The 26,870-nt window shown below is 45.5% G+C and overlaps 3 protein-coding genes across 3 annotated transcripts; 2 read left to right on the top strand and 1 right to left on the bottom strand.

Annotated features, from left to right (window-relative positions):
• Nucleotides 1–1,506: 1,506 nt before the first annotated feature.
• On the bottom strand, nucleotides 1,507–6,092 carry eIF3j (eukaryotic translation initiation factor 3 subunit J). Its single transcript, XM_011136663.3, has 6 exons — nucleotides 5,896–6,092; nucleotides 5,698–5,780; nucleotides 4,257–4,370; nucleotides 4,043–4,181; nucleotides 2,771–2,935; nucleotides 1,507–2,658 (listed from the first exon to the last, which is right to left on the bottom strand). The coding sequence occupies exons 1-6, from the start codon at nucleotides 5,909–5,911 to the stop codon at nucleotides 2,465–2,467; spliced, it is 711 nt and encodes a 236-aa protein (XP_011134965.1). The 5' UTR covers nucleotides 5,912–6,092; the 3' UTR covers nucleotides 1,507–2,464.
• Nucleotides 6,093–6,793: 701 nt separating this feature from the next.
• Rcd5 (microspherule protein Rcd5) lies at nucleotides 6,794–9,664 on the top strand. Its single transcript, XM_011136664.3, has 6 exons — nucleotides 6,794–7,109; nucleotides 7,229–7,601; nucleotides 7,757–7,957; nucleotides 8,070–8,489; nucleotides 8,601–8,816; nucleotides 8,953–9,664. Exons 1-6 carry the CDS (start codon nucleotides 6,991–6,993, stop codon nucleotides 9,040–9,042), a joined length of 1,419 nt encoding a protein of 472 aa, XP_011134966.1. The 5' UTR covers nucleotides 6,794–6,990; the 3' UTR covers nucleotides 9,043–9,664.
• A 693-nt stretch (nucleotides 9,665–10,357) lies between these two features.
• LOC105180553 (uncharacterized) lies at nucleotides 10,358–25,794 on the top strand. Its single transcript, XM_019840213.2, has 5 exons — nucleotides 10,358–10,421; nucleotides 11,296–16,243; nucleotides 18,548–24,702; nucleotides 24,811–25,050; nucleotides 25,245–25,794. The coding sequence occupies exons 2-5, from the start codon at nucleotides 11,392–11,394 to the stop codon at nucleotides 25,308–25,310; spliced, it is 11,313 nt and encodes a 3,770-aa protein (XP_019695772.2). The 5' UTR covers nucleotides 10,358–10,421; nucleotides 11,296–11,391; the 3' UTR covers nucleotides 25,311–25,794.
• The last annotated feature ends 1,076 nt before the right edge of the window (nucleotides 25,795–26,870 follow it).

Raw genomic sequence — 26,870 nt, 5'->3', positions numbered from 1 at the left:
TGTACAGATAACTCCTTCTTCGCTTTGCGATTTCAGAGTGCATGTTTTTTCATATTTATGAATGCGAGAAAGAAAGAGTGTGAGAGAGAGAGAGAGAGAGAGAGAGAGAGAGAGAGAGAGAGAGAGAGAAAGTGAAAAAGAATATAAGAGAGTATAAGAGACAAATAATATTATAATTAATGACAAACAAAATGTTTTGTTGTTGTTAGAAAGAATAATTAATATAGAAAATATATTCCAAGGGGGGCAAGAATCTTTTAAATTTGTTGACTATTTATTTCTTTCCTTTGGAACCTCATTCCTGCTTTGAAGAAAGAGGAGGAGAGAGAGAGAGATAGAGAAAGAGAGAACATTTATAAGCAAAATTTATTATTATATTATTATTTATTATTATAAAAAAGCATGGCCATATTTCTTGTCCATAATATTTTTCTGAGGTGTTTAGAGGGGCACAAAGTGAATCAAAATGGTTAGCATTTTCTTGTAACTTTTGCATTATTCTTATTAATATTTCAAAAATTGTACGTATTTACATATTTATAATAGCGTGTACAAAAATCTATTTGACCCGCCGATCGGTTGCGCTACAAAAAAAGAAAAATTCTGATATGTCGTTGAATCGCACTATTTAAAGATAAAAAATTAGATTACAAATCTGACAGACCAAACATTCCTATTGTCACACTCTAGATACGAAGAGAACATTAGACTTGCAATTATAACTTAATAATTGTTTGATTTACAAATACGGTTTTCAACAATATTGGATAGATTCTGTCAGATAAAACTATCCAATTTTCTTTTTGAAAGTGTCGACAGTCTTAAAGGAATCATCAGTGCGCATAAAAAAAAAATTTCTTGACATTCCAAAGATATATAACATGTATAAATGGTCTCGTAAAAATTCTCATGTCTTCTATGTGGAACAGATGTCAATTACAGTCTGATCTACAATATGCTCTCTATTTCCCGTTTCCTATCGTTTATCTTTTCTGACTTGAGATACAAGGTTCAAGTCAAAAAGAGATAAAGAGAAAGAAACAGAATGCGAATTATAGCACACATTGTGGACAAGACTTAAAGACTAGAATTCAAAAATATCTCAATATAACAACCAGCCCATAAAATCTGTTGTCGAGTTCACTTCATAATTAGCATCAGATCAATATCCGACTATGTTTCATTGAAAGGCCGTGCACGAAATTACGCGACACAGAATCTGTACAAGTGTCTCTTCTCTCACACATGCCTGTGACATTCACCTTTACAATTGACATCATTTTCAATCGTCTGAAATTAAACGATCATTGAAGAAAATTGCCTATTGACTTATTGAGGCTTCTATTCTGTCTCGTTATTGTTGAGTTTTAATTAAGAATTAATTGTTGACTACAATACATAATGATTGCACGCTGATAACTACGGTAAGGCTCTTATTTGCCATTCCTTTTTACGTCTGGCTATGTTAGCTATGAACAGGATTGCAAGATTAATTAATTGCAAGAGTAATTTATAATCAACCTTTATTTAGGAATATACTCTTTGCAAAACCAACTTGTAACCAATTTTCGGTAAAAGTATATAAGCTGTATGTATATAAGCTGTGTTATATAAAACTTCCATAATGTAATTACACGATTTAATCTGCAATGACGCTTATATAAAGACACATGTAAGTTTTTTAACAGCTTGGGATTGTAAATCAAATGTAATGTAATACTTTTCATCCCCTGCTACTCTTAATACAATCTTCTGCTGATAAATCGGAGAATCGCACGAACATCACTCAGAACATATTTTCCACTATATGCTCTTAAATTTTATTAAAATTGTCATTGATTTTAAAGCTTCTGGCTCCTTGCTGTAGTTTCAGATCGATAACGTCAGGAGCAGATCGGAATACTCAAAATAATAATAATAATAATAATAATAATAATCAATAGCCATAAAATTCCTCGTAAAAATCAACTGATTTATTATTCTGATTAATTGTCTCATTAGTCAGTTAATAATTGCTGCCTCTGTTAATAATTGTTTCACAGGAATTTTAGGCATACATCTTTTTGCTTCAATCAGCGGTGACTACAAAACAAGGAAACAGAAGTTTTAATATCAGACAGAGTTTAATGATGACAGACATATAGATAAAAATCTGACCAAACTCAACAGGTAAATTATTTAATGTCCAACTGTTCTGGGAAAACTGCAGAAAACATCCGAGTGCTACATTATCGTATAATTGTTAAAAAGTGTGTTTTCTAACCATGTTCATCGGTATTATTTTTCTTACTAGTTTTCATTCCTATTTTCAACTCGTTACGTCACGTAAACGATATCATGGAGTATAGATAAACTGTTGTGTGTGTGTACATTTTGCAAATATAAAATCTTTGTATAAATTTGCAAATCAATTTTCTCCTGCAAGTATCTTAGGCGACTAGAATATTGAACATATGAAAAGTCGCTACATAAAATCGTTAAATTCGTCATATACATAATCACCATACTCGCTTAATAAATTATTTTCTCCCTCAATTTTGAGCTTAGCCTTTCCTTTTCCCTTGCTTTTCTTTGCTTTGTCCGATTTCTCCATTTTTTGCTTTTCAATGAGCAAGTTGTCAATTGTAGTTTTCACTTTCTTTAAACAATTTGAAGATACTGGAACAAAAAATACGACTAAATGTAGAAAAGAAAGACGTTTCTCATTGTATCGATAAAAATTGATGTCAATTTTCATTTAAATATCACCCATTGAAACAAATGTACTAACAATTGAGAGCAATGGACTTTATAAGCTCCTCTGCAAAGTATGGGAAGTCTGCGTGTTTGCTAAATTGATTAATTTTTTGTGAAAGAACAGCACCAAATTGATCGAATTCCTCTTTTGTGTCGGGTGCCATGGCATCGATTGAATCACCTAACTCTTCTCCTGTACCTGCAATGTAAAAGACTATATAGTTATCAGACAACTGTGTCAATAGAACATATTACTGTATTAAACCGTGTTAAAAGTTCAAATTTTTGCACAAAATATAAGAAATGAGGTAATATTTTTCATAATCTATTACTTTAATTACCCTGACGACGAACTTATCAGGAGCACGTTACGAAATCTATTAAAATGCTATATGAAATTAAAGAAGAAATTAATGGAACAAACTGCCAGGCGCTTGCTAACTACGCTACGTATCGTAGCAATGCGACATTTCTAAAGAAAGATTTATATATTCAACGAATTTTGTATCATTATTATTATTATATTGTATATTATATAAAATTTATATACATCAGAAACAGTACAGGAGACAGATAGTAGATGAGAGATAAGGTTACAAAAACTCATGTGAACACAACAATTTGCGTAGAATAGCAACTTTTATTAAAGTACAACAACATCAATAATAAATTTAAATGTAGAACTTGTAATAAATTTAAGTGCTTGTGTATATATTCTCTTTTCCTTTCTCTCTCTCTCTCTCTCTCTCTCTCTCTCTCTCTCTCTCTCTCTCTCTCTCTCTCTCTCTCTCTCTTTTTCTCTTTCTCTCTTCCTGTCTAATACAGTTCCTGACACGAAGAAATCATTAAATTTTACAAGGCTACAATTATAACAATTTGTTTCGTGCTACAGCACAAATAGTTCTATTAATATTTGTTAATTCCTCTTTGTTTATCTTGTATAAAAATGATAATTATAGTATAGCTGATTATCAGTGCTACAAAGTAAAGATACTTGTACATCCTTCATGCAAGCACTGCATCATGATTGCAAAATTATGTCACATTGATATTATACACCTATAGTAAAGCAATCAAGAGACATATACATACTTCTCCAAAAGGCATCTCTATTAATTTCAGATTTTCACTGAAGTGCATATATTATGAAAAAAATTATTTAACCGTCCGTAAAAAATGTATAAAAATAAATTTAAAAATTGTCAGACCGAAAAGAAAGAAAATAATTAGATCATTCTCAAGATAAATCATTTCTTATCTGTTTTATGTGGTTTACGGGGACTAAAGTCTACTAAATTCGACAAACCGAAAGTTTCCATCGCCAGTCGTAAATCTGCCTCTTCTTGCAACCTCTGGCGCCTTAACACCTCAGCTCGCCTCTCTTCCGGTGTAAGAGCCTCTTCCTTCTCTTTTGCTTTCTGCTCTGCTTCTTCTCTTGCCTTTTTCTAGAATTCCAATAGTTTTTACAAATCGCACAAATACTTTATATAATATTGTAGTTGAAAAGAAACAAAACAAACCTCACGCTCCTCAATTCTTTCAGCCAATGCCTTTTTAGGTTTTGGCTTTGCTTTTGGTACATCTGCTGGTTTCTCTATATCTTTCTTCTCCTCTTCAACATCTTCCCAGCTATCCTGTTAGGTTATTTAATACATATAAGTAAAAGAAATAAAATTTTAACTTTACCTGCACTTCAATATCAGTATATACAATATAAATTATCAATATTTGTACATGTATGTGGTGTGTATATTTATATACACAGGATGTTTCGAAAATAGAGATCAATCATTCAGGAGATGATTGAAGATCCAAAAAACAAGAAGTTGATACAAACATAGGTCTGAAAATGTATTGTTTTCGAGTCGTCGTCATTTTTATGTTGGAATTTCAAATCGCTTTACTTTTGAGTTTTTTCATCAAAATTGAAAGAAGAGATGGTTTTTATAACATAATTAAATGAATTCTATAATATAATTAATTTTATGAGGTTTATAATATAGTTAAAGTCAAATAAAACTTGCTGCTTTAGCATCATTTACTCAAGATGCACTATGTAGAAGTACAGATCCCTTTAGCATCTCTTTGCGTATGTATGTGTATGTATGCTAGGCAAGATTTGAAGCACATATACAGAAGAACACAGACATATACATGTATATGCACATATATATGTATGTCTAAACATAAAATTTTAATACAGTATATTAAATTTATAAATATAATGAATGTAAAATAACAAGTTTTCAAACATATATATTGCAACTTATAAAAAAATATTTATATGTTGCATATTCTAATTACCATATTTTATTGTTCTCTATTGCTGAGCATATGTAAAGTTAGTCATGGAAAAACTCCACTTTCTCTAAGGTTTATTACCCATGTGTGTATGTGTATGTATGCATATATACATATGTCAGAAAAGTCTGTCCAATAATTAAAATTTTTCTATTGAATAATGTTGCAAGTAAAAATATTGAGATTTCTTTGCTGCCATGTGTAACACACACATACACATATGTTATCCCTAAAAGTCAATTATTAATTTGAAAGATATATACATGATTTTTTTACAGTTATTTTTATAGCTACTGCGTTCAAAATTCTTTCCTATAAATTGTACTAAAATTCTAAAAAATTCCAAATGGTAACAGACATCTGATCACACTATATATATATATATATATGATGTGTCATACATATCTCTATAGGATTCATTATTTATCATCTCACAATTATAAACTTATGAAGCATCATGTGTAATATATTATTCTAGTAGAAAGTACGAATCAAGATACGGGGTACATGCAAATGGTAAATAAATTATTTATGTCACGCGTATGTACGCAATGTCACAGTATGGAACATGTGTTTGTTGTAGGTTAAGTACAAAATCGCACGCGGATTCGCGAGTGGGTCAATCGTTGCGCGAGATGTACATGAATGTCATGATCCTACCTTAACTTCCTCCTCCTCGTCTTCACCTTCCCACTTGTTTGATCTCATGGCGAGATCAAATTTCGCTTCGACATTATCTACATCTGCAAAGGAACAAAGGAGGAGGTTAAAATTAGGCTCGCATGAACGAATCACTCATTTCGCGAACATGGGATGAAATTATGTGCTGCTAATTAAAACGTTAGCGCTAGCGCGTACCCCATTCCTCATCCATGGCTACTGGCAATTATTTATCGAACGTCGGTCTTCTGGATACACTGGCAGGCTGCCGATTAAACGTGGACACACCAAATACGACTGAAACGAAGCGAGTCATACTGTACGAAGGAAACGTGCTAGCGTTGTTTCAGCATTCGCACAAGCGCTTGCCTGCGCATGCGTGGCGACCAATCGGAAACAATTGCAAAACGATTTCTTCTGGTCTGTTCTTTTTAGCTGCTCTGCTAAACTGGTGCAAAAGCTAGAGTGAGACAGTTATATTTTTTCTCATTCCAGCTTGTTGCACTAGTTCAACAGTGCAGCTAAAAAGAACATCTTGTTCAATAGCTTCTTCTGTTCTTCCAACGACTCTATAAGCCTGTTCTTTTCTGAACTAATGTACACTTTAAAAATTGAAAAAGGAACTGGTATACAATTGAGACTTGTCGTAAAGAAAAGTGAAAGGCAAGTAGTGCAGATAGTGTAATTTAGTTATAAAGAACGAATCTATTGTCTAGGGTTCCTAGAATGTGTGCGATTTGTGCGCATCGTGGGGACACGCACGCAGTCGCCGTATATTAAGGCTGAATATGTAATAAGCTTTAGGTCGTAAGAAAACCACAGTCGAATATGAAAAGAATAATCGGGTATGGTTCGTTAGTTTCTTACGGCTTAAAGCTTAGTACATACATCCATCGTATGCAGTTATTAATTACAGAATTATACGAGCAGCTGTATTATCATGAGCGTAGCTAAAGCAATCGGTATTACCATTGCTCTTCAATTACCTCCGGGCCTCTTGATTGATACGAAAATTTACCCAGAGCTGTCAGTCTTTATTTTACCTCGTCGGTCGGATACTGGCCTATGCCCATCTTTGTACACGCATTTTGATTATATTATCTATGATGCATTTTATCTAAACTAAACTCAACTGTCGTAGTTGGTGTTGATGTTTCGATTCGGAGAAATAATTACGTGAAATTACGAGCACACTGCATTGAAGTGATCACGACTCGCCCGCATATGAGTTGTTATTAAAAGTGCTTGACGTGTATTATGGTTTGACAATCTCTGTATTCGTTTTACGTAACAATGGATATATCCGCTCCAACCGGAGTGAATCACAGTGGACTTGCTCACAGTACGGATGGATTCTTAGGCATTCCTATCGAATCTTCTGCTCTGGATGTTTTGTCAACTAAACGAAGAAGGTAGATATCAAACAATTTATATATTATACAAAAATTACGCTTCTTTATGTATTCAACCAATAAGCAGATCATTCTGCTGTGCTAAATATATATCCCTTTTTCCTTTTTTTTATTGAAAGCTCGTCACGGACAATAAAACGCAGAAAGTTTGATGATGAGCTGGTGGAGACAACGTTTAACTTACAACCACCTGCAACAAGTACCAAGTCAACATCGAGATCTCGAACAATATCTGTATCTGCCGGTTCTATGGATGTCTTGCCATCACAAACATTACCTAGTCCAATACCAATACCAACCACCTTAATACAGTCAGATAGATGCAATCGCAGACCCACTAGACCCAGTGGCTCAAATGGTCCTGGACGCAAAAACAAGAAGAACAAAAATCATGCTCATTCCATCAATGCTACTAAAGATCTTGGACGATGGAAACCTACTGATGACTTAGCATTGATCACTGGTGTACAACAAACAAATGATTTAAGAATGGTATTTGTCTAATTAGTTTGTACACTGACTTTTTAATTATTATATAGTATATAGTGTCAATACTTTTACTGATATATATATATATATATTTATATTTATATATATATATCAGCAATCATATTAATTTATTCATTGTTCTGTCATTTCTGCTTAAGGTTCATCGAGGTACAAAATTTTCCTGCCGCTTTACATTACAAGAGATACAACAGAGATGGTATGCTTTATTATATGACAGTGCTATTTCACGTGTGGCTGTACAAGCTATGCGTAACTTACATCCGGAATTGATAGCCAGTGTGCAGGCAAGGACATTGTATAGCAAGGCAGAGGAAGATCTCTTGGGTACTATTAAATCAGTAAGTACTGCAGAATCTGTTGATTGTGAGAAATTTCATCAAAAAGTCTGTTATCAGTTAATGATCTAGTCTTCGCTATTATCTTATTGTATGAATTTTATACCTTGATCAGACTTCTCAACCAACACTGGAAGCGTTTCAAGAATTACTTGAAGCAAATGCACATGCATTTTATCCAGCTAGGACTGCAAAGGCGTTACACAGCCATTGGCAATTAATGAGACAGTATCACCTATTACCAGATCAAACAGTACAAAGCTTACCACGTGGTGAACATGTATTGAACTTTTCGGATGCTGAAGATATGATTAACGACGCGGAATTAATAGAACCTAAGGATGAACTGGTGGATGCTGAATTAGCAATGGCAGACAGAAAGAATAAGCGAGAAATTAAAGTATTAGAAAACGAGCTCGGCCGATGGCAGGTATTGGTCGATAGTGTAACAAATAACAATCCAGCAGATTTCGATAACCAAACCTTAGCCATTCTAAGAGGAAGACTTGTCAGATATCTCATGAGATCTAGAGAGGTAAGAACTGTAGTGAGATTTTTCTGTAATTGAGATGTATTTATATAAGATATAACTTGTCGTATATTTCAAAAGATTAACATTTCGTACATCTTCCGTATGTTTGTTCAGATAACCGTAGGACGTACTACTAAGGACCATACTGTTGATGTAGATCTTACTTTAGAAGGTCCAGCCTGGAAAGTTTCACGTCGACAAGGCACTATTCGTTTAAGGAACAATGGAGACTTCTTCCTGTCGTCCGAAGGGAAACGGCCGATTTTTGTGGATAGCAGACCAATTCTGGCTGGCAATAAGATAAAATTAAATAACAATAGCATACTAGAAGTAATTATTACAATTTTAAAGAGATACAGTGAAATTAATTTGTAGTTTTATTCTCAAATGAGAGAACTTTTTCCTCCGATTAAAATTATATCTAATTTCTTAATTACAATTTTTATATATAGTTTTTTTTTCACAGGTTGCAGGATTGAGATTCATATTTTTAATAAACCAGGAACTTATTTCTGTGATACGACAAGAGGCTGTAAAGTTAAATTTAAACCCTTGAAACATTTTAGAAAAGGCAAATGACAATATCTGATACCGTGGATTACGTTTGTAAACACAAAACCACAGTTTATGGTAAAATACTCCTCTCAGACTTAATCTACTTTTTACATTTGAGTATAGCAAGTATACATATATATATATATATATATTGTAGTATCTCATATTCACTTGTATATATCTATAATTGTTTACATAACTGATACGACATAACTGACACGAAATACATAAGCATACTTTTTTTATGAAAAGTTATTTTTCTAGAGTAAATCAAAGGCTTATGAAACTTGAAAAATAGCGTACATTTAATAATGCAATATATTTTAAGAACTTGGACTTGTGCATATTCTCTATCTTGAAAACGAATTTTTATATTTTTGCCATTATATATATATATAATATGATGTGTATGTGTGTGTGCACACAATATTCAAATTCATTTGCATTCTTAGTGTTGATAAGTTGCAACTACTTCCATGTAAAAACAAGCAATAATATATAATATTTTGAGGTGTATGATGCAAGTTTTAAAAATTCACACAAGTGACATGTAATAATTTGCATGTATCTCTGTAAAAAAATAAATTATGATATGCCAGGCCGAATACATCCTTTCATTTGTCTAATGGGACATAAGATCCACCTTAGCGCTTGTACGTGTACATACATTTCACCTTGCAGAGAAGAGATAATGTTTCATGTGATTTATCACCAGTTACTGAGATCAATTTCTGGTAATAGACAGAGTTGATAAGAAGAAACTGCATCAACTTTATTACAACAAAATTACATGCATTGAGGAAACTCGAGTTTCACTCGATATCGACGCGTCATAACATAACGTTCTCTCGTGTATGACGGTCCGATTGTAACGGAACTTGCAACAACCGTTCCGCAGGGCGTACAGTTCGACTGTATCAAGCAGAACGTAAGGCGATTAGTGCTATATTTTTACAAGTCTCCCATACATGTCGCACGTGTGGCCAGGTGCTGACATGCGCACACACACACACACACACGCGCGCGCGCGCGCACGCATATGTCGGTCACGCACACGCTCCGTACATACGTATTTATTTAAACGTCGCCGTTAAGGTTTAAATGTAAATGAACTGACGCGAGCGCGATCCTCGGCGAAGTCGAGGCCAATCGCGCGTCTGATGCATAAAACGAGCAGTCCGTCGACTGCCGAGCAGGCCGCGCGATTGGTCCACTCGCCTCAGCGCGTGCGCTTACGTAACGACGCAGCGCGTATGAACCGGCCTTTAAACGACTCACGAAACGGGTCGCTTCTTTCATGGCAGAGGGCGCGTGATGTTTTTCTCAAGCGAGCAGTCGTGTCCAATATGGCGTGTGCGTATGAGTGATGTTAAAGTGCAGGTAAGGAGGAAAGTCGTGAGGTCTCGCGTCCTCGAGCGCGACCGACCTCGGCGATGAGGCCGGCCGAACGTCGTGCAGCGAGTGCTCGTCTCGATCGCGCGATCGGGCGCGACCACTGAGAGACCGCCGCGAGCGTTCGCTCGTCCGCCGCGCTGGTACTGTGTCAGTCAAGTAGAACTTTCAAGGTCCGTCAAACGTACGTAGCGAGGCAGTGCGTTATCGCCGTGTGTATGCGCGGCTCTCGGCGGAGGCGCGCGTCAATTACGGGGCTATCGCGCGCGCGTTACGCGGCCGTCGCCGACGGCGGGAGCGCGTGCGACGGTAAACACGACGCGTCGCGTTCACATAGGCTAACCGTAACAATGGCCACAGCTCCGATAAATATGGTGTCATTTGTCAGCGTCGGACCAGCGCTCGACAGTGCTCGGCGAACGCGCGTCGCCGCGTTGTTGACAGTCGTCGTCGCCAACGTCGGCGCGTGTTGCTTCGCGCAGCGGGTTTACGTGTCAAATATTGCGCCGTCATTAACATACAACGAGGCCATGCGATCACGTTGGCGAGTGCGACTTTACAACGACGCGATCAACGGCTGTCGCCGTGATATTTAGGTCGTCCTTGTACTTGTGCGAGGTAACTCCGCGCGAATTCGACTTTGCTCGCGATGTTATCGCCGCGTCAAGTGTCGCGATGATGCACGGAGGGAGGCACTGGTGTCTCGAAATCGCGACGGTGAAGAAACGCGCGGTGAATCGCGCGAATGGGCTCCCTCGGACGATTCGTTTCTCTCTCTCTCTCTCTCTCTCTCTCTCTCTCTCTCTCTCGCGGCGACATTGTGCGCGAAGTGTAACGATGTCCCGTCTGTTCTTCTCCTTAGGTTCTCCTGCTCTTAACTCGCTTACCGGACGATCTCCGACGTGTGTATGAGGAGATGTAATGTAATTACAATAACATCATAGCAAAACAATGTACAATGAACTACAGTGGAAACATGCCAGATTGGCATCAATATAATCCGCCGCCGCAATCAGGAATAAACGACGTGACGTCCACTGCTCAAAATGTCAATTCGGGACACCTGTCGTTCATTTCCAGCATCAGCTCCACACAGCTGAACCACAGCCTGAACCTCAGCACAGAGGGGCATGACAAGCACCACAGTGACCCGGCCTTTAACCCCAGGCATTTCCAGCCGCACCTGTCGACCAACATCCCGCACGGCCACAATGCCGCCGACAGCACCCCTCTTGCGTCGATGGTGCAGATGCAGAACTGCATCGGCCATTATGGGCCGACGGGTGCGCGAAATCCCATGGTGGACAATCTGAACGGTCCGATGGACCCGAGGAGCGGCGCGATAGGCGGCCTGAACGAAGACTTAGCCTACAGGAACAACCAGGTGCCTTTGAACGGGCCTATCTCCCACCTGAATGGACCAAGCGTGATGAACATGAACAGCCCGCACGGGTCCATGGCGCCGCGCAACAGCAACGTGAGCTCTCACGCCAGCAGCAGAACGGGCCCGCCGTCTTTTGTCTCCTGCAAGGGGCTGTGCTGCAACCCGGACCCCAACATGGGTTACCAGCAGTGGGAGAAGTACTGCTCTTACCAGAACAACGCGACCTACCGGGACAACATGCGCGCGTCCGGCTACCAGGCGGACACCCGCCGCTTCGGCAACGACTTCAACTTCAGGAAGGACAATTTCGACGGCAAGGAGGTCCTCCCGCCACCGCCGCCGCCCCCGCCCCCACCGTCGTCCATCGTACCTAACGCGCCTCCCAACGCACCGGATCACCGGAGGAACTTCCCCGACTACAAGTACCGCAGCAAAGACCGTCTGCTGTCGCGCAGCTACCCGCCCACCTCGGCTATGATGCAGAATTACCCTATACAGAACTACAACTACACAGGCGAGTACCAGAAGTACCCGTACAATATGAAGGAGTACTCCAAGGTGAGCAACATGAACATACCGAGCCAGGGAATGGTGAAGCATCAGGAGCCGGGGCCGTACGTGGCGCAGCAGCAAAAGTACAGCGGCAAGCAACAAGTGGCGTATCAGAGCAGTGGCATGATGCCCAGCAGCGGCATGCCGCCCGCGAGTGTGAATCCCAGCATGATGCCGTCCGCACAGGGCACCTACTTCGGCCCTCCGCAGTACCCGCGGAGTCTGCCGGCGGAGGCGGCGCACGACTGCCAAGAGGTCGCCGACAACGTGCCCCTAGTGAACAGAGTGCAGATGCCGACGATGCCTCACCCATCGTCTCATCCCCCGTCTCACTCCCGGTACCAGATGTACCAGCAGAAGATAGCGATGCAGCGCTTCTCCATGGAGAACCAGCTGAGGGAACTGGCGAGAGTGCCGGGCTACCAGTCGCACCCGAGGTACAAGGAGTGTCTCCTCAAGTACAGGGAGCTGCTGAAGCTGCAGCAGACCGTCACTTACCAAGGTCAGATCCAGCAGACCGCCCCGTGCGTCAGCAGCACCGCGTCGACGGCCGTCAACGCTTCCTCCGTGCCGCCTATAAACCTACAATTCGACCAGAACGGCGTGCTCATCAACTCCAGCTACATGCCCGAGGCCTTCCCGCAGATACAGCAGGTGTTGAACCCACAGGTGCCGACGGACAGCGCGGACAAGCAGAACAAGCCGGAGCCCAACAACGTGATCCCCGACATGGTGACCCACAGTGTCCAGAAGCCGCCGGAGCAGCTGCTGCCGCAGCAACAACAACACGACGCTCACGCGCAGACCACCCTGTGCCCGGGCGAGCTGCAGAAGCAGCAGGAGCCACGGTACCAGCCGGTGCAGAAGAGCCTCGAGCCGTGCGTGCAGTTCGAGGTGCAGCAGAAGACGACAGCCGGCGAAGGCTTCAACAACCTCAGCAGCGGCGCGAGCGACAGCACCGCTATGCAGCAGAAGATGTCGAAGGAGTTCGCGGACAAGCCGGAGCTCGACGTCCGGCAGTTCCTGGCCAACTGGGACGAGTCCGAGGAGGAGGACGGCGCGAACGGCAACATGCAGAACATCGTGCTCAGCGAGTCGACGCCGGTGGTGGTGGTGGGTTACGAGAACGTGGACCTGTCCACGGCGAAAACGTTGGAGAGTCTGGAGGGCTCGAAGGGCTCGCAGGAGATCCCGTCGGCGGGTGTGATAACATTCGAGAACCAGGACAAGAGCGACGCCACCGTGGTGTCCGCGCAGGACTCCTGCCTCACGATATCCTACTCGTCCGCGAAAGACCTCGAAGCCGCCAAGGACGCGAGCGGCAAGGAGATCGCGAAGGAAGGCATCGTGCAGCCGGGGAGTATTATACAGTGTATCAGCAACGGGCCGGACGAAGTGCCGACGATACACATAGTTGACAACCTGGAGATCGGTAGTATCCTGCAGGTGACCAGCGGCCAAGTGGCCGAGAGCTTGGAGAGGCAAGAGGCGGTGTCGTTCTTCCACGAGGGCGCGGAGGTCGAGGCGAGCGCGATAACTCTCGAGACGGAGGAGTTGAAGAAAAGCGACAACGGCGAGTCGACGACCACCGTCGAGTACAGTACGAACCTGGAGGACCTCGGCAAGGACAAGTACATCGTCGAGACCTCGTCGCCAGGCAAGAACACGGCGGAGAGCACATCGCAAGCGAGCGACGGGCATCAGGAGGAAGTGGGACTAGGGAGCAGCTTGGCGACACCAGCCAAGGACAGTCTGGATGCCGCCGCCGAGGCCATAAACTTGAAGAAGCAAAGCAGTTTCACGAGCGAGGAATCTCACAACCCGGACGACATCAGTCTGCCGGACCTGCCGACGTCCGAGTGCACCCCGATCTCCACCACCCTCAACACCCCCATCCACTCGGACAGCGAAGAGTCGTCGGAGCGCGTGGAGGATCTCACGATATCGACCAACCCTATAGAAGTCGTGCAGAACAGCCCGATCATCAGCTTCACGCAGTCGCCGATGCGACGAGAGCCGTACGACCACCTGAGCGACGAGACTGGCGACACGAAGAGCAAATCGGCCGATTCATCATTGGACGCTCGTTATCAGGGGGAGGCTCGTTTCGAACATGAGCACGGAGCTAGTAACGCGCTCGGCCACGATAACGTTCTCGGCGGATTTGAATTCGCCACGGGCACCGATAAGAACGAGTCCACGAGACATGACGATAAGGAGCGCGCGGGTAGGAGCAATAAAAACGGCTCGACGGTCAACGAAAGAGCCTCCCCGCTGGACGCCGCGGACGGCAGCGCGCAGATGGTTGGCCTACGCATGACTCTGAGCCCCGGCGACTATGAATTAAAGATCGCGCCGACGTCTATGCAAAGTGCGCCTCACGACTCGGCGGACCCGAAGTCTCAGGCAGATAACTCGCCGGAAAGTCGGTCGAAGTCGCGAGCGCTCGCGAGGTGTTCGGCGGAATTGAACGAGTCGTTGCGGAACATCGCGACGGCCGATTCGGACGCGCCGCCGGCCCGGGACGATGCTCGTTACGCTGAGGCGCGCGCGTCGAAGGCGAGCAGGGGCGAGGCGAGGGCGTCATCCGGCAAGAAGAGAAGTGTTTCGGACCACTCGCTGGGGAGTGACGCGGCGTCCAGAGGTTCCAGGCCGGAAGACCACGGCCAGACAGCCAAGATCGTCAAGGTAAATCCGTCTACGTCGCATGGTACTAAACACCCGGCTGCTTCAGGTCACGATAAGCTGAGGAAAGCTGAAGCGCTCGCCGGCGACAAGTCCACCAAGAGAGACTGCCAAGCGGAGAGAAGCGGCAATAAACTACTGAAGGGGGATACGAAAGGCTCGAGGAAGGAGCGACACGCGGCTCGACACACGGAGCAGCTGAGGTCAATAAGCAACCAGGTGAACTCCGAGAAGCTCGCGGAGAAATGCAGCGAGGCGACCGTACATCACAACAAGCATACTCAGGAGGCGTCAGCGACGCACCGAGCAAGATCCGGCGCTGGCGAAGATCTCAAGGAGCCCGAGGTCTCGCGGCACGAGCCGAGGACGAGCACGGGCGGCAATATGGACGAGAATCGGGAGAGACTGCGATTGTTGAAGCAGTACAGGCGAATCAAGTACAAGTCGCCCGGTAGCGCAGAGACTGCGGGCAAGAGCAAAGACGCGCAAGAGGCCTCCGATTTCAGGGCGAGCAAGAAGGGTCAGTCTCCGGCTCAGAGCCCGGACGAGCGGCTGATGGGCGACAAGCAACTGTGTCAAGAGGACGCGAGTTACAAGTCGTCGGAGGAGCCGGAGAGGAAGCACTCCATCTTGAAGACGTTTATGAGCAAGAACATGAACTCTGACTTCGCGATTCAGGTAACGAACGTGAATCTGAAGCTCAAGGACAAGAACAAGGATCACCAGCAGGAGCTGCAGTACTTGGGCGAGGAGGCGGCGAAGAGCGGCTCCGTGGACGCGATCAAGATCGAGATCAACGTGTCGTGCACGGAACGGAACACCACGGAGAAGCTGCTGCACGAGAACATCAAGAACGCCGTCGCCGAGACGATCGGCCACCTCACCAGCTCGATCTCGAGCGGGGCCAGGTCGAGCTCGACGAACCTCGTGGAGCTGCAGTGCGACAAGAAGGCGCTCCACGACCAAGACTACGACAAGCGCGACCGTTCCCCGCCCACCTTGACGGACGCTGCATATGACGAGCTAGCGCGCAAATCTGACCAGGACAACGCGAAAGCGACGAAGCACAAGTCCGTCGCGAGCATGGAAGCCACGACAAGCGATGACAACATCAGCTCGCTCGGCCCGAGCAAGAGGAGCTTGTTGTCGTCGAAGCGAGAGACTGTTAACAATATGTACGAGGTCAAAGGTAAGTATATCTGCATAGACTTATATGCATAAACCGAACATTCTCCGGCAAGCAAAGAAGGCTTCGCCAGAATAACATTTTCTGGAGTATTTTCTTACGTGGGAAGAAATATTTGATGGAACGAAAGGAATTTTTTGCTGGAATATGAACGGAATATTCGGGAATTCCGATTGGAAATGGCAGAATTCTGTTCGAGTTGACAGAAAATCTGGATAATTCGTACTGATTTCCGACAACTTGAGCCGGAATTTTTCAATCGCTCATATTTCACCAGAAAATTCTCCCATTCAACCAAACATTTTTGTCTCCACGCAAGATAATTTGAGCGATAAACATGTAAACTGCTTGCGTTTCATTTTTATTTCTGTTCTACTTATCATCAAGCTTTTATCTTACTCTATTTCTACCTTCTTTTCTTAAGACTTTTGCCCGCTCGCCGCGAAATTCTCGATTGGCGGCGTTGGAAATGAGGAAACGGACGTTCAAAATCTGCCGTTTCCGAGTAAAAAATATTGGTATGAAGGAATTGAGGTCGTTAGAGCATACTTGTCGAATGCTTCTCCCTTGAAAGTCAATCAACAGCAGTAAAATGACTATAATATGAGGCTAGTCATACGAAATGATTGCTCATGCGCCCGACTAGGCTTCATATTAGTCATTTTGTGCTTGTTGATTGACTGTCAAGGGAGAAGATTAGTGTTCGGAGGATGTGACAAGTATGTTTCTGAAGTTTTCTTTCACGCGAATCATTTTTTACCTGGAAATGGCACGCAAGAATTTCCTTTTCGTTTCTCAGATAGCACAGTGACATCCTCCGGAAATCCTAAAAACATCCAAGATGGATATTGCAGATATCCTGTGGATATCCAAATTTTATCCTGGGAGATTATACTTTGGATGTCCTGAGGAGGAGAGAATGATAGCTGAATACTAGCTGAATACTTTAAAACATCCAGAGGGTATCCTGTCGAACGTCCTGAGAACGTTCTATGGGATATGTTTTTTAGGCGTCTGAAGGAAAAGAAAAAACGTAATTTATTGAATTTGCTGAGTCCAGATTGTGTCGAGTTCCCGTTTGAATTATAAATATAAGGAAAAAAAGCATTTGACTCGATTTTAAATAGGAATTGGTAAGTTGAATATATATTAATAGTTTAATTTCATTTTTAGAAACAATCTCTTAGAATTCTAAAATCTTTTGAATCTACAAGAAATCGGGCTATTGATGTATTCAACTTGCCAAATTCCGATTTAAGATCGAACATCGAACGTTTTCTTTTCCTTATATATATAATTTAAACGGGAAAAACAGAAAGCGCATATATCTCGACGCAACTCGGAATCAACAAATTCAATATGCTATATCTTTACTGAGCTTATTCTTGAGATATCATTCAGAAGATTGTGCTATCTGGGTTTTTATGCTATTTGAGACTAGCGGATATACAGTAAATCTTTATGAAAGATTTATATGTTATTACAGTTGCTTCAACATTCTGAAATTGCTTCTAATCCTGCACTGCAATTAATAAAAATAAATATATACGTGAGATTCTCATTTGAAGTATTTACAATAACACAACTAAATACCCAAGATTATCCTAAATACCAGATAATCCAGAATATCCTGGAACAAGATATTTCCATAATCCTAAAAACCCCAGGACATCCTGGACTATATATCCAGGATCATCCTGAGGATGTGCTGCCTAGGTTCCGACGTCTAATATGGTGGCGAGTATCCAGAAATTCTTCACCTTTGTTACCCTTCTGCTACTTATGCGCTAAGATTTTATCTTGTTTTATTTACACGCTCTTTTCCTTGACGTTTGAACTATCAATTACCGCTTGAATTATTACCGCATAAAGTCGCAATTTGTTAAAGAGTACGTTAGAAAATTTATTTCTAACGTATTCAGTTTTATTCAGATCGTTCGTTGAAAAAGCATTGAGAATGCGTTGTTATGTAAATTCGAGAAATTGTTCTAAGAGATTGCAAACCAGTCATCTTTCTGACCGCTTTGATAGTTTTAATGTCGAAGAAATATTGTTAATAAGTAAACAAAGCAAGGATAGCCCGCCTGTGAGCAGAAAGGGAATATAATTGTCCTTCGTATCTTGTTTTTAAGTCTCTCATAAAAAAGAAAGAAACTAAACTAAACTATGCACAATTCAAGGATTATATCTAATTACACGACACTAGTAATGATAATCTGAACTAATTATAACAAATTATGATAATATAGTAATTATGATAATTGTTCTGATATGTCAGCTCGACCTCACGAGATGATATCCTTTCAGGTGACGTGAACATCGAAGCCGAGCAGCCGGCAGCGAGCCCCTCGGAGACTCCGAAATCGGAACATACATCGGTCAGAAGCAGAAGCGTACACCAAGAAGCAGAAAAGAAGATCGTCGCTAACAATTACCCCGCGAGCACCGAGGAGTCGAATTGCACCTCCTTGGACAATCCGGCGCACACAGGAGCAAGCTCGAGAAGCGGCAACGCGCAGAAGAAGGAGCAGCACCAGGAGGCGAACGTTGCTTTCCTGTGCAGGAACGCGAGAAGCTCGCAGGATGGCGTCTTGTCCAGGTTGAACGCCGGCGCGTCGACCTCATCGAGCACAGCGGAGCCTGACCCGCCGGAAAGCGCTGCCTACGACAACAACTCGGCGCACTTCGACTACGATCACTTCGACGTGGCCCCGAACGAAAACACAGACGCCGAGGACAAGCGCACGGACAGGTGGAGGTGGACGAAGAAGGACGACGATAGATTCAGCAGCCTGGACCTGTACGAGACCGCCAACGGCTACATGAACCCAATCTTCTTCAACGTGGACGAGCTGGAGAACTTGAACATGGTGCCCGTGTACACCACCAAGGACGGGAAGATCACCTACAGCCCTAATCCCCGATTCACATACCACGAGTTGCTCATGGAAGCTCGCGCGAAGGAGGCCTATGCCAACAACAGCCGGGAGCCGTACCTCACATCATTCGACTATTACAATTGCTCGAAGCTGCGCAAGGTGTTCAAAAGGAGCCGCGACGTCGCCGCCAGGAAGAGAGAAGTCGATCCTGCGGACTACTTGCTGAACAAGACCGCCCATCACACGAAGACCCGCGGCACTCTTCATCTGGAGTTCTTCAACGACGACGCAGACAAACTGTACACGAACAGAAGCGATCAGCAAGACAGCAAAGAAGTGTGCAAGAAGAACGTCGTGGACCTGAGCTTCCTCGAGAAACCGTGCGACCCGGACGTCGTCGAGTCGCCGTCCAATATCAAACACTCCAAGACGAAGGTGTTGGCCGACAATCTCGATTACGAGAAAGGCTACAACGAGAGCTCCGTGCTCGAGCCGAACATATTCCTGGAGCCGCGGGCTGTCTGCTGGGACGAGACTATGGAGTCGGTGAAGTCGTACTCGTCACACATCGACCGCAGGAGCAGCGGCAGCCTGAAAGAGCTGAACTTCAGCGAGATCTTCGGCAAGCAGAAACGACTCTCATTGCCGTGCCTACACGTGGAGCAAGAGTCTCTCGACGGCGATCGCAGGGCGAGCGACGACTGCAAAGCGTCCAGCGAGCCGGCCCGCACAAGCTGCAGTTACACCTTGGACGACGATTTGCAGCGCTGCGAGCAGTTGCGCACCGCCACACATAATGAGCCGGAAGTCACGAGCGCTAATCAAGACGTCGTGTTATCAACAACGACGGAGGTCAACGACAAATCAGCGATCACGCACGATGAAGAGAGAGCATATGCAGAGAGCATTCTCGATAAAGAGCATTCCCAATTCGACCAAGTCGAAATCGCCGCCACAACCGCGTTGGCCGAAGAGGCGCAGCCCCGTGACCCCGATGCCGCGGACGAGGACCTTCGCGCTTCGGAAGAAGACCAGCGGCTCGCGAGTCCCCTTCAGGAAGCGCAAGAATTGACGGATTCCGTCGTGCTCGACGATGGCGCCCCGCTCGAAGACAAACCTAGCGACGAGCAGCCGAGCGTGAGCGAACCCTCGGGCAAGGACGTTGAGGAGGCTACGAGTCCATCCAAATCGAGCGCTAATGGCGACCACCTGCCAGATGCACCGAGAAGCACCGTCGAAACAGTAGAAGAGCCACCTGCGGACGAAGCAGCCGACGAGATCGACAGCTCCGTCGGCAACAATCCGGGGCCTGACGTGCAAGTTGCTTACCAAGAACTCTTGGAGTCGACGTCAGCCATCCGCGAAGACGAGGAGGCGGCGATGCCGCTTGCCGCGGACAAGGTGTATTTCGACGATGAGGCGAGCGGACGCAATGATGACGCGCGCGTTGAAGAGAACTCCCACAGAGAAGAAGAGGCGCTCATCAGCTCACAGGAACCGATTGATGTGGTCCCGGCTGTGTCGCAAACGTTCGACGAACAGCTGGCGGAAAACTCATCGAGAACAAGTCCGAGGAACGACAAGGTGGACGACTGCGCCGGCCCCGTGGAGCTGTTCGAGCCGGCCGCCATGTTGGACTCGCTGCCAGCGCCAGCCGAAGAGAGCGTGTGCGACATATTCGTGAGCGAGACGTGCGAGCAGAATATCTCGGAGTTCACCGTCATCAAGAATATCATCAAGGCCGATAGCAAGAAGCAGGACGGCGAGCCCGAGGCGAAGGAAGCCGCCAAGACCAACGACAGCATCATCGATTCCAAGTTGCTGTGCATGGACTCGTCCGACTGCGGGATCTACGCGGAGGAGCGCTGCGCCTTGATGCAGATATCCGAGCACGACTTCACTGAGGACGACAGTTTGGTGCCAATGGAGTGGGAGACCAGTCAGATCCAGGAAGACGCCGTGAACCGGCTGTGCGGCCTCGACGAGTCGTCGATCGATTTTGCGGCCGCTGCCAACTCGCTGCGTAGCGACGACAACTCGTTACTGGATAACTTGACTCTGTCGAGGTCAGCGATGAAGGAATCGCGGCTACTGGAGCTGCCCTGCGATGTGGAGGACAAGCCGGAAGAGTCTGCACCACCGCCACCGCCGGCCGAATCGACGGCGCTGCCGCCGCCGCCCCCGCCGCCACCGCCGCCGCCGCCGCCGCCCTCGCCGCCACCACCGCCGCCGCCGCCGCCTCTGGAAAAGTTCAAAGCGACATGTGACGGTGAGGAGGCCGACGAGCGAGAGGAACAGAATCTAGTTTCTTCCAGTAGTTACGAGAAGGTAGCGTACCTACGCGCGACGGACTGCAACGCCAACACGAAGATAGTGCCGAAGCTCGTGATCAAGAAGACCGAGGCCAGTTCCAAGTTCGTCACGAAGATGAGTTCCTCTTCCTCTTCCTCCTCCTCCCCCACGGACGGTGTTAACAAGTCCGTTTCAAGACCGAGCTGCCAGCCAAAGATACCCAAGATGATTATCAGGAACGCGAGATCCCGTCCAGGCACTCCGTCCATCGAGGCCGTCCCCGACGAAACATCTTGCGCCGAGATGAGCCTTTCCGAGCGGATCTCGATCATGACGCACGAGACGCGCGAAGACCTCTGCGAGAACGAGACCGAGAGGTCTACGCAGGATCCGGCGAGCTGCAGGAACAAGATACCCAAGATGAAGATCAAGCTGGATGAGAAACACGCGAACAAGATTGTGAGAGCGGAGGACGCCGCGGAGCTTTCCGCGAGACGCAGGAGCATGAAGAAGACCATCCCGAAGGTGAAGATTAAGAACTCGCCGAGGTCTGACCAGTCGGACAACTCGGTCTACAACAGCGCGACGTCCGAGTCGGAGCCGAGAAACCCGGAGAGGCACGAGGAGAAGATACCTATTCTAAAGCTGAGGAAGCACGAGAGGAACAGGTCGTCGTCGCCGGAAGTCATACGAAAGAGGCAAAGCTCCAGCCACTCGGACCTGCCGACCAAGAGGTACAAGAGGTCGAGCCGCGAAGATACCGTCGGCCACTATACGCGGCGCAGCAACAGCGATTCAGCGCGCACGAGCGCGACGGTGGCGGACTGCGAGCTGAAGAAGAGCCCGAGGATCTGCATCTCGGAGAAGATACCGAAGGTCATCATCAAGAGGACGTCGGCCAGCGCGGAGTTCAAGTGCGAGTTGAGCAAGAGCGGCAAGAACATCATTGCCAAGAGCGCCAAGTGGCAGCCGGAGGTGAAGCTGGAGAGGTACCGAGTGCTCGACAGCATGGCGAAGGACCTCATGTCCTCGTCTTCCTTGACGCCCGTGTCGCTGCGAATCATTGACAAGATATTCGCGAGCCACAAGGACAGCTGTTTCCGTCGGAAAGAGCGCGACCGCGACCTTCATAGGCTCTCCAGGTCGAACTCGACGTCCGACTTGTTGCCAGCCAAGTGCAAGCAGAGGAGGATGTCGGATTACGACTACGGGAAGACCATCGGTGCGTCGAGGGATGGCGACTCGAGTTTCGCGCGAGACCAAGGAGACGTCAAGGAAACCAGGACGTGCGGCACGCCGAAGCGGAACGGCTCCAGCAGGAGTCACGGCAAGACGACTGACGAGTGTCGGAAGGACGACAAGCGTAGATCGCGCTCCCGCGATAACAACTCCCGAGCGGATGTCCTCGAGAAGGAGCAGCCAAGGAGCAATAGGAGAGTTAGCTCTGAGAAAGTCGCGGATGATCGTTGCGACGAATGCAAGACCGACGACATAAAGCAGGAGGAGACAGCAAAGACAGAAGAGGATAGCCCGGTTAAACTCGAAGACCAGAAGAGTCGGCAGCGCTTCAGCTCTACGAACTTTGAGACCGCGTTGAAGGAGTTGAAAGCTCCGACCAAGGCGGAAGACTGCTTTGTCAAGTCGCTCGTCTTAAGCGAGGCAGCCTTCGAGGAAATCGAAGTGCGAGAGGACAAGGAGCAGAGCAAAGAGGACGATCTTTTCTTGCGCAAGGACGACGACAAGGTCACGGTGAAGGAACGACTGAGTCCCGACGACATGGACATCGAGTGCAGCTTGCAGGACGACGTCATCTTGCTGAAGGAGGAGTCTGCGGATGTGTTGAGCACCTTCGAGATGAACAGCAACACCGTCATCAAGGTCGAGTCCTCGGACGATAGTCAGACGACCATCGAGATCTTGCCGGCCTCGCTCGACGACAGCCGTGGCGAGCTGGACAGCCACATGATCGACGACGGCGACAGCGAGCAGTTGTATCCAGCGGATGCCATCCCGACCCAATTCGAGCTGGAGCTGGAGATCACTGACAACAGCAATATCGACCTGCTGGACGTATCGATGCCGAGGCTCAACCCTATCGCTTACAGTTCACGTCACGTGTACGATGAGTACCACGGCGATCCAATGTTCAAGACAGAACGCCCCGGCAAGCTCGAGCCTCTGCATCGCGCGAAGAATCCGCTCGGCGAGGATAAACATGTGGAGATCGATATCAGTGGCGACGACAGACTCGCGTCAGGGTGCGTGAAGTCGGTCGACTACGTCGAAGAGATCCCAGAGGATTTGCCGTGCGGCAAGAAAGCGAGCTCGGAGACCGCGTTGATGGAGAAGAAATTCTGTTGTAACGACTCCTTGATGAAGGAAGTTTTAGCGGCCAAGGAGACCTTGAAGAAGTGCCTTTCGAAGTCGAGATGCGAGGGCAGCAGCGCGAAGCCGAAGACAGCTGCGGAGAAAAAGCAGGGCTCGAGTTTTGATCTCAACAGTCTCTCGGAGACGCATCCTAAGTCAAGTGACGCCCCTCAAGGCTGTCGCGGCGACGTCACCCTTCAGACAGCTCCTTCGACTCCCGCGGTCAGTAGACATGACAACAAGACTGAGAGTTTAACTAGTGCCGAAAAGTCTGATAAGAAACATTCCAAATCGAATAAGAATGTCTTGGTGAAGAAGAAGGTGAAACTGCCTGATCAGAAGGACGAAGAGCGACAATTTCGTTGCCCCACGCTCCCTTGTGCGGACTCCAGGGTCATGACGAAGAAAGCGCACGAATGCACCACGATATCGTTGAAGACCTTCAAGCGATTCGGCCAGGTGGCCGCGTTGCACGAGAACCCACCTCGCGTTATAAACTTGAGTGAGAAGAGGAAGAAGAATCCAGGGGACCAAACAGACACCATACCTCAGTCACGACGCAAGGAAGACAACAAGATATCGTCCTACAAGATTCCCAAGATCTCCAAGTCCGTGGATCAGAGGAGCAACGCTAGCGGCAACCCAGCGGCTAAGGGAACCAAGCCGAAGGAGGACAACATGCCGATCTTGGAGCCCGCGGTCGTCGTCAGCTTCGACGCCGGCTCCGACCGGGATAGCTCCAGGTCACCGCCGGTAATCACGAATCAAGACAGCGCGGACGCCGACGTGGCCGCGTCCAAGCTGGTAGACAACGACAAAGTCATAACGTCGGACAATAAAATCGAGAGCGACATTAAGGACGTCCACAAGAAGAGCGAGATGTCCATCGGCGATTTCATCACCCAATTAGCTTATCACGAGAAGGTGAGAGACAGCCCGGCCGATATGGCGACGTTGACTCTAATGTTCTTCTTTCTCTTCACCCTTTGTCATTTCATTCTTTTCTTCTGTTCTTGCAACGTGTTATCGCAGGCGACGATAAAACACAGACGATACTGTAATTTGTGCGAGAGGTGGTTCCCCACAACGTCGCGGCATCGGCGCCACTTAGCTGGATACCAACATCGCCATATAGAGCTGACGCAACGCAGAAGCATCCACACGCTGTTCATGCTCTTCACGGGCAAGCCTTGCCCCAGGTTAATGCCGGCGAATGTCGTGCGAAATGATTGTTCCGTAGGTGAATTGACGCCGTTGCAAATCGCAGTACAGGTACGTTGCATTTTTTCTCTGATCCCCTCTCAATGCCTCGTAATTTGTCTGTCTTGCTATTTTTCTTCATTCCGTCTTGTTCGTCTTGCTAATTAGTGCGTGACAAACGTCACGTGGTAAAGATCGCTTTAAGACACGAGGATTAACACTTGCGTGTACGGACGTGGTAAAATCATCATGTCCTTTTTCTTCAGGATGTCGCAAAAAATTTCGACCATACGGGACAAAGTCCGAAGAAGCAGAACGACCTTGACAAATAACCTCACGTAAGTTACTCGGAGTATACAATTACTGTGATCGTAATTACGGCTTACAGCGCCAATCTCCTGCGAGCATCATCCGCGACGATAATTGAAGGATTCTATGAAATGTCCTTTTTGTATCTCAGCTAGACTAGTACGCAGTTCGAGACGACTGCTACTGTTAATGGCGTCGGCATCGTAACTTTAACCGTTAGATAACGAACGCTTCACATACACACAAAGTGCACTGAATTAGCTAAGTCAACCGATGTGGGTCATCATTAACAGAAAGTTACCCGACAGACAATCCTAGATCGCAATTAGATGTTTAGCCAAAGACTTTAACAAAGCTGTAGTACACATTATAGATTATTTACACTCCTCGAGAGACTCTGATCTTTTTCATTTGTACAAAGTTTATGAGTGATTCAACCGCTGAATGTGCTCACTGCGAATCTTTATTTATATCGAAAGAACCTGAAGAGACTTATATAAATAATTATATAGCACATATACACATGTGTATATGTATATGTGTGTGTGTGCGCGCGCGCGCATATACATACACATACATGGATGTATATGTATATACATATAATCAACGTTCGTCTCATTCCAATTTTTTCAAAAAAGAAAAAAAAACAATATGTATATCGACAATATATCACGTTGGTAAAGAAATGTATATGGTGTTAAGACGGTACAAAGATGCGTATGAATGATCATGCCTCTATTATTATCCGTGATAATAACAGAGTCATTGTACGAGGGAGATATGATAAAACAACATTCCTATATTATACATATATATGAAAGGATCTGAGCTATGAGATATTGAAGTAATTTATCTTCATGTGGTATAAGGTTGATTTGACATATAGCTGTTTGCAATTTATACACACGAATGTATAAAATTGTCGATATATTCTCATCATGTGTTGGTGGTAAATACACTTAAAGTGGATGGGGCTTCTTTTAAAGTTACTGTTGCTTGCGAAATTTTATTTAAAGCACTTTTAATATTTTATCAATGTTATTTCAGATGTGTGTGTGTGTGTGTGTGTGTGTGTGTGTGTGTGTGTGTGTGTGTGTGTGTGTGTGTGTGTGTATGTGTGTAATGGTACGAAATTTTAATTATGTGTCTCACGAGGCAATTGAGGACACACACTTACACACACATTCATTGAAAATATCTACCAATGAATACACGTTAAACGATTATATTTATTACATTATTGTTGTCATTGCTTATATTTATTGAAACGACGTTGTTAGGCGAAGTAATCGATGTCTCATAGCTCATACTATAGCTGTTAATACGAAAAAGCTGTGGTGTGCGATCAGAGAATATTATGGAGAGAAGCTACGTCCAGCGTAACTAGACATTGATTATGAGTGTATATATTGCCATAACGCGGAGGCAAACACCCGTGATATTAATATTAGAGGAATTCTCAATGCGCAGTCTGAGAGGCCAATCTCAAGCTCTGCAGTATTTCTTTGTACAAAACCACCTAAAAAATTAAACATACTTCATTTCGTGATGTGCACAGTGTTCAAACACTGGATAGTGATGCT

The sequence above is a fragment of the Harpegnathos saltator genome, unplaced genomic scaffold, assembly GCF_003227715.2.
Source record: "Harpegnathos saltator strain DR-91 unplaced genomic scaffold, Hsal_v8.6 scaffold49, whole genome shotgun sequence".
Taxonomy (NCBI): Eukaryota; Metazoa; Arthropoda; class Insecta; order Hymenoptera; family Formicidae; genus Harpegnathos; species Harpegnathos saltator.
This window is presented reverse-complemented; position numbering and strand designations above follow the sequence as displayed.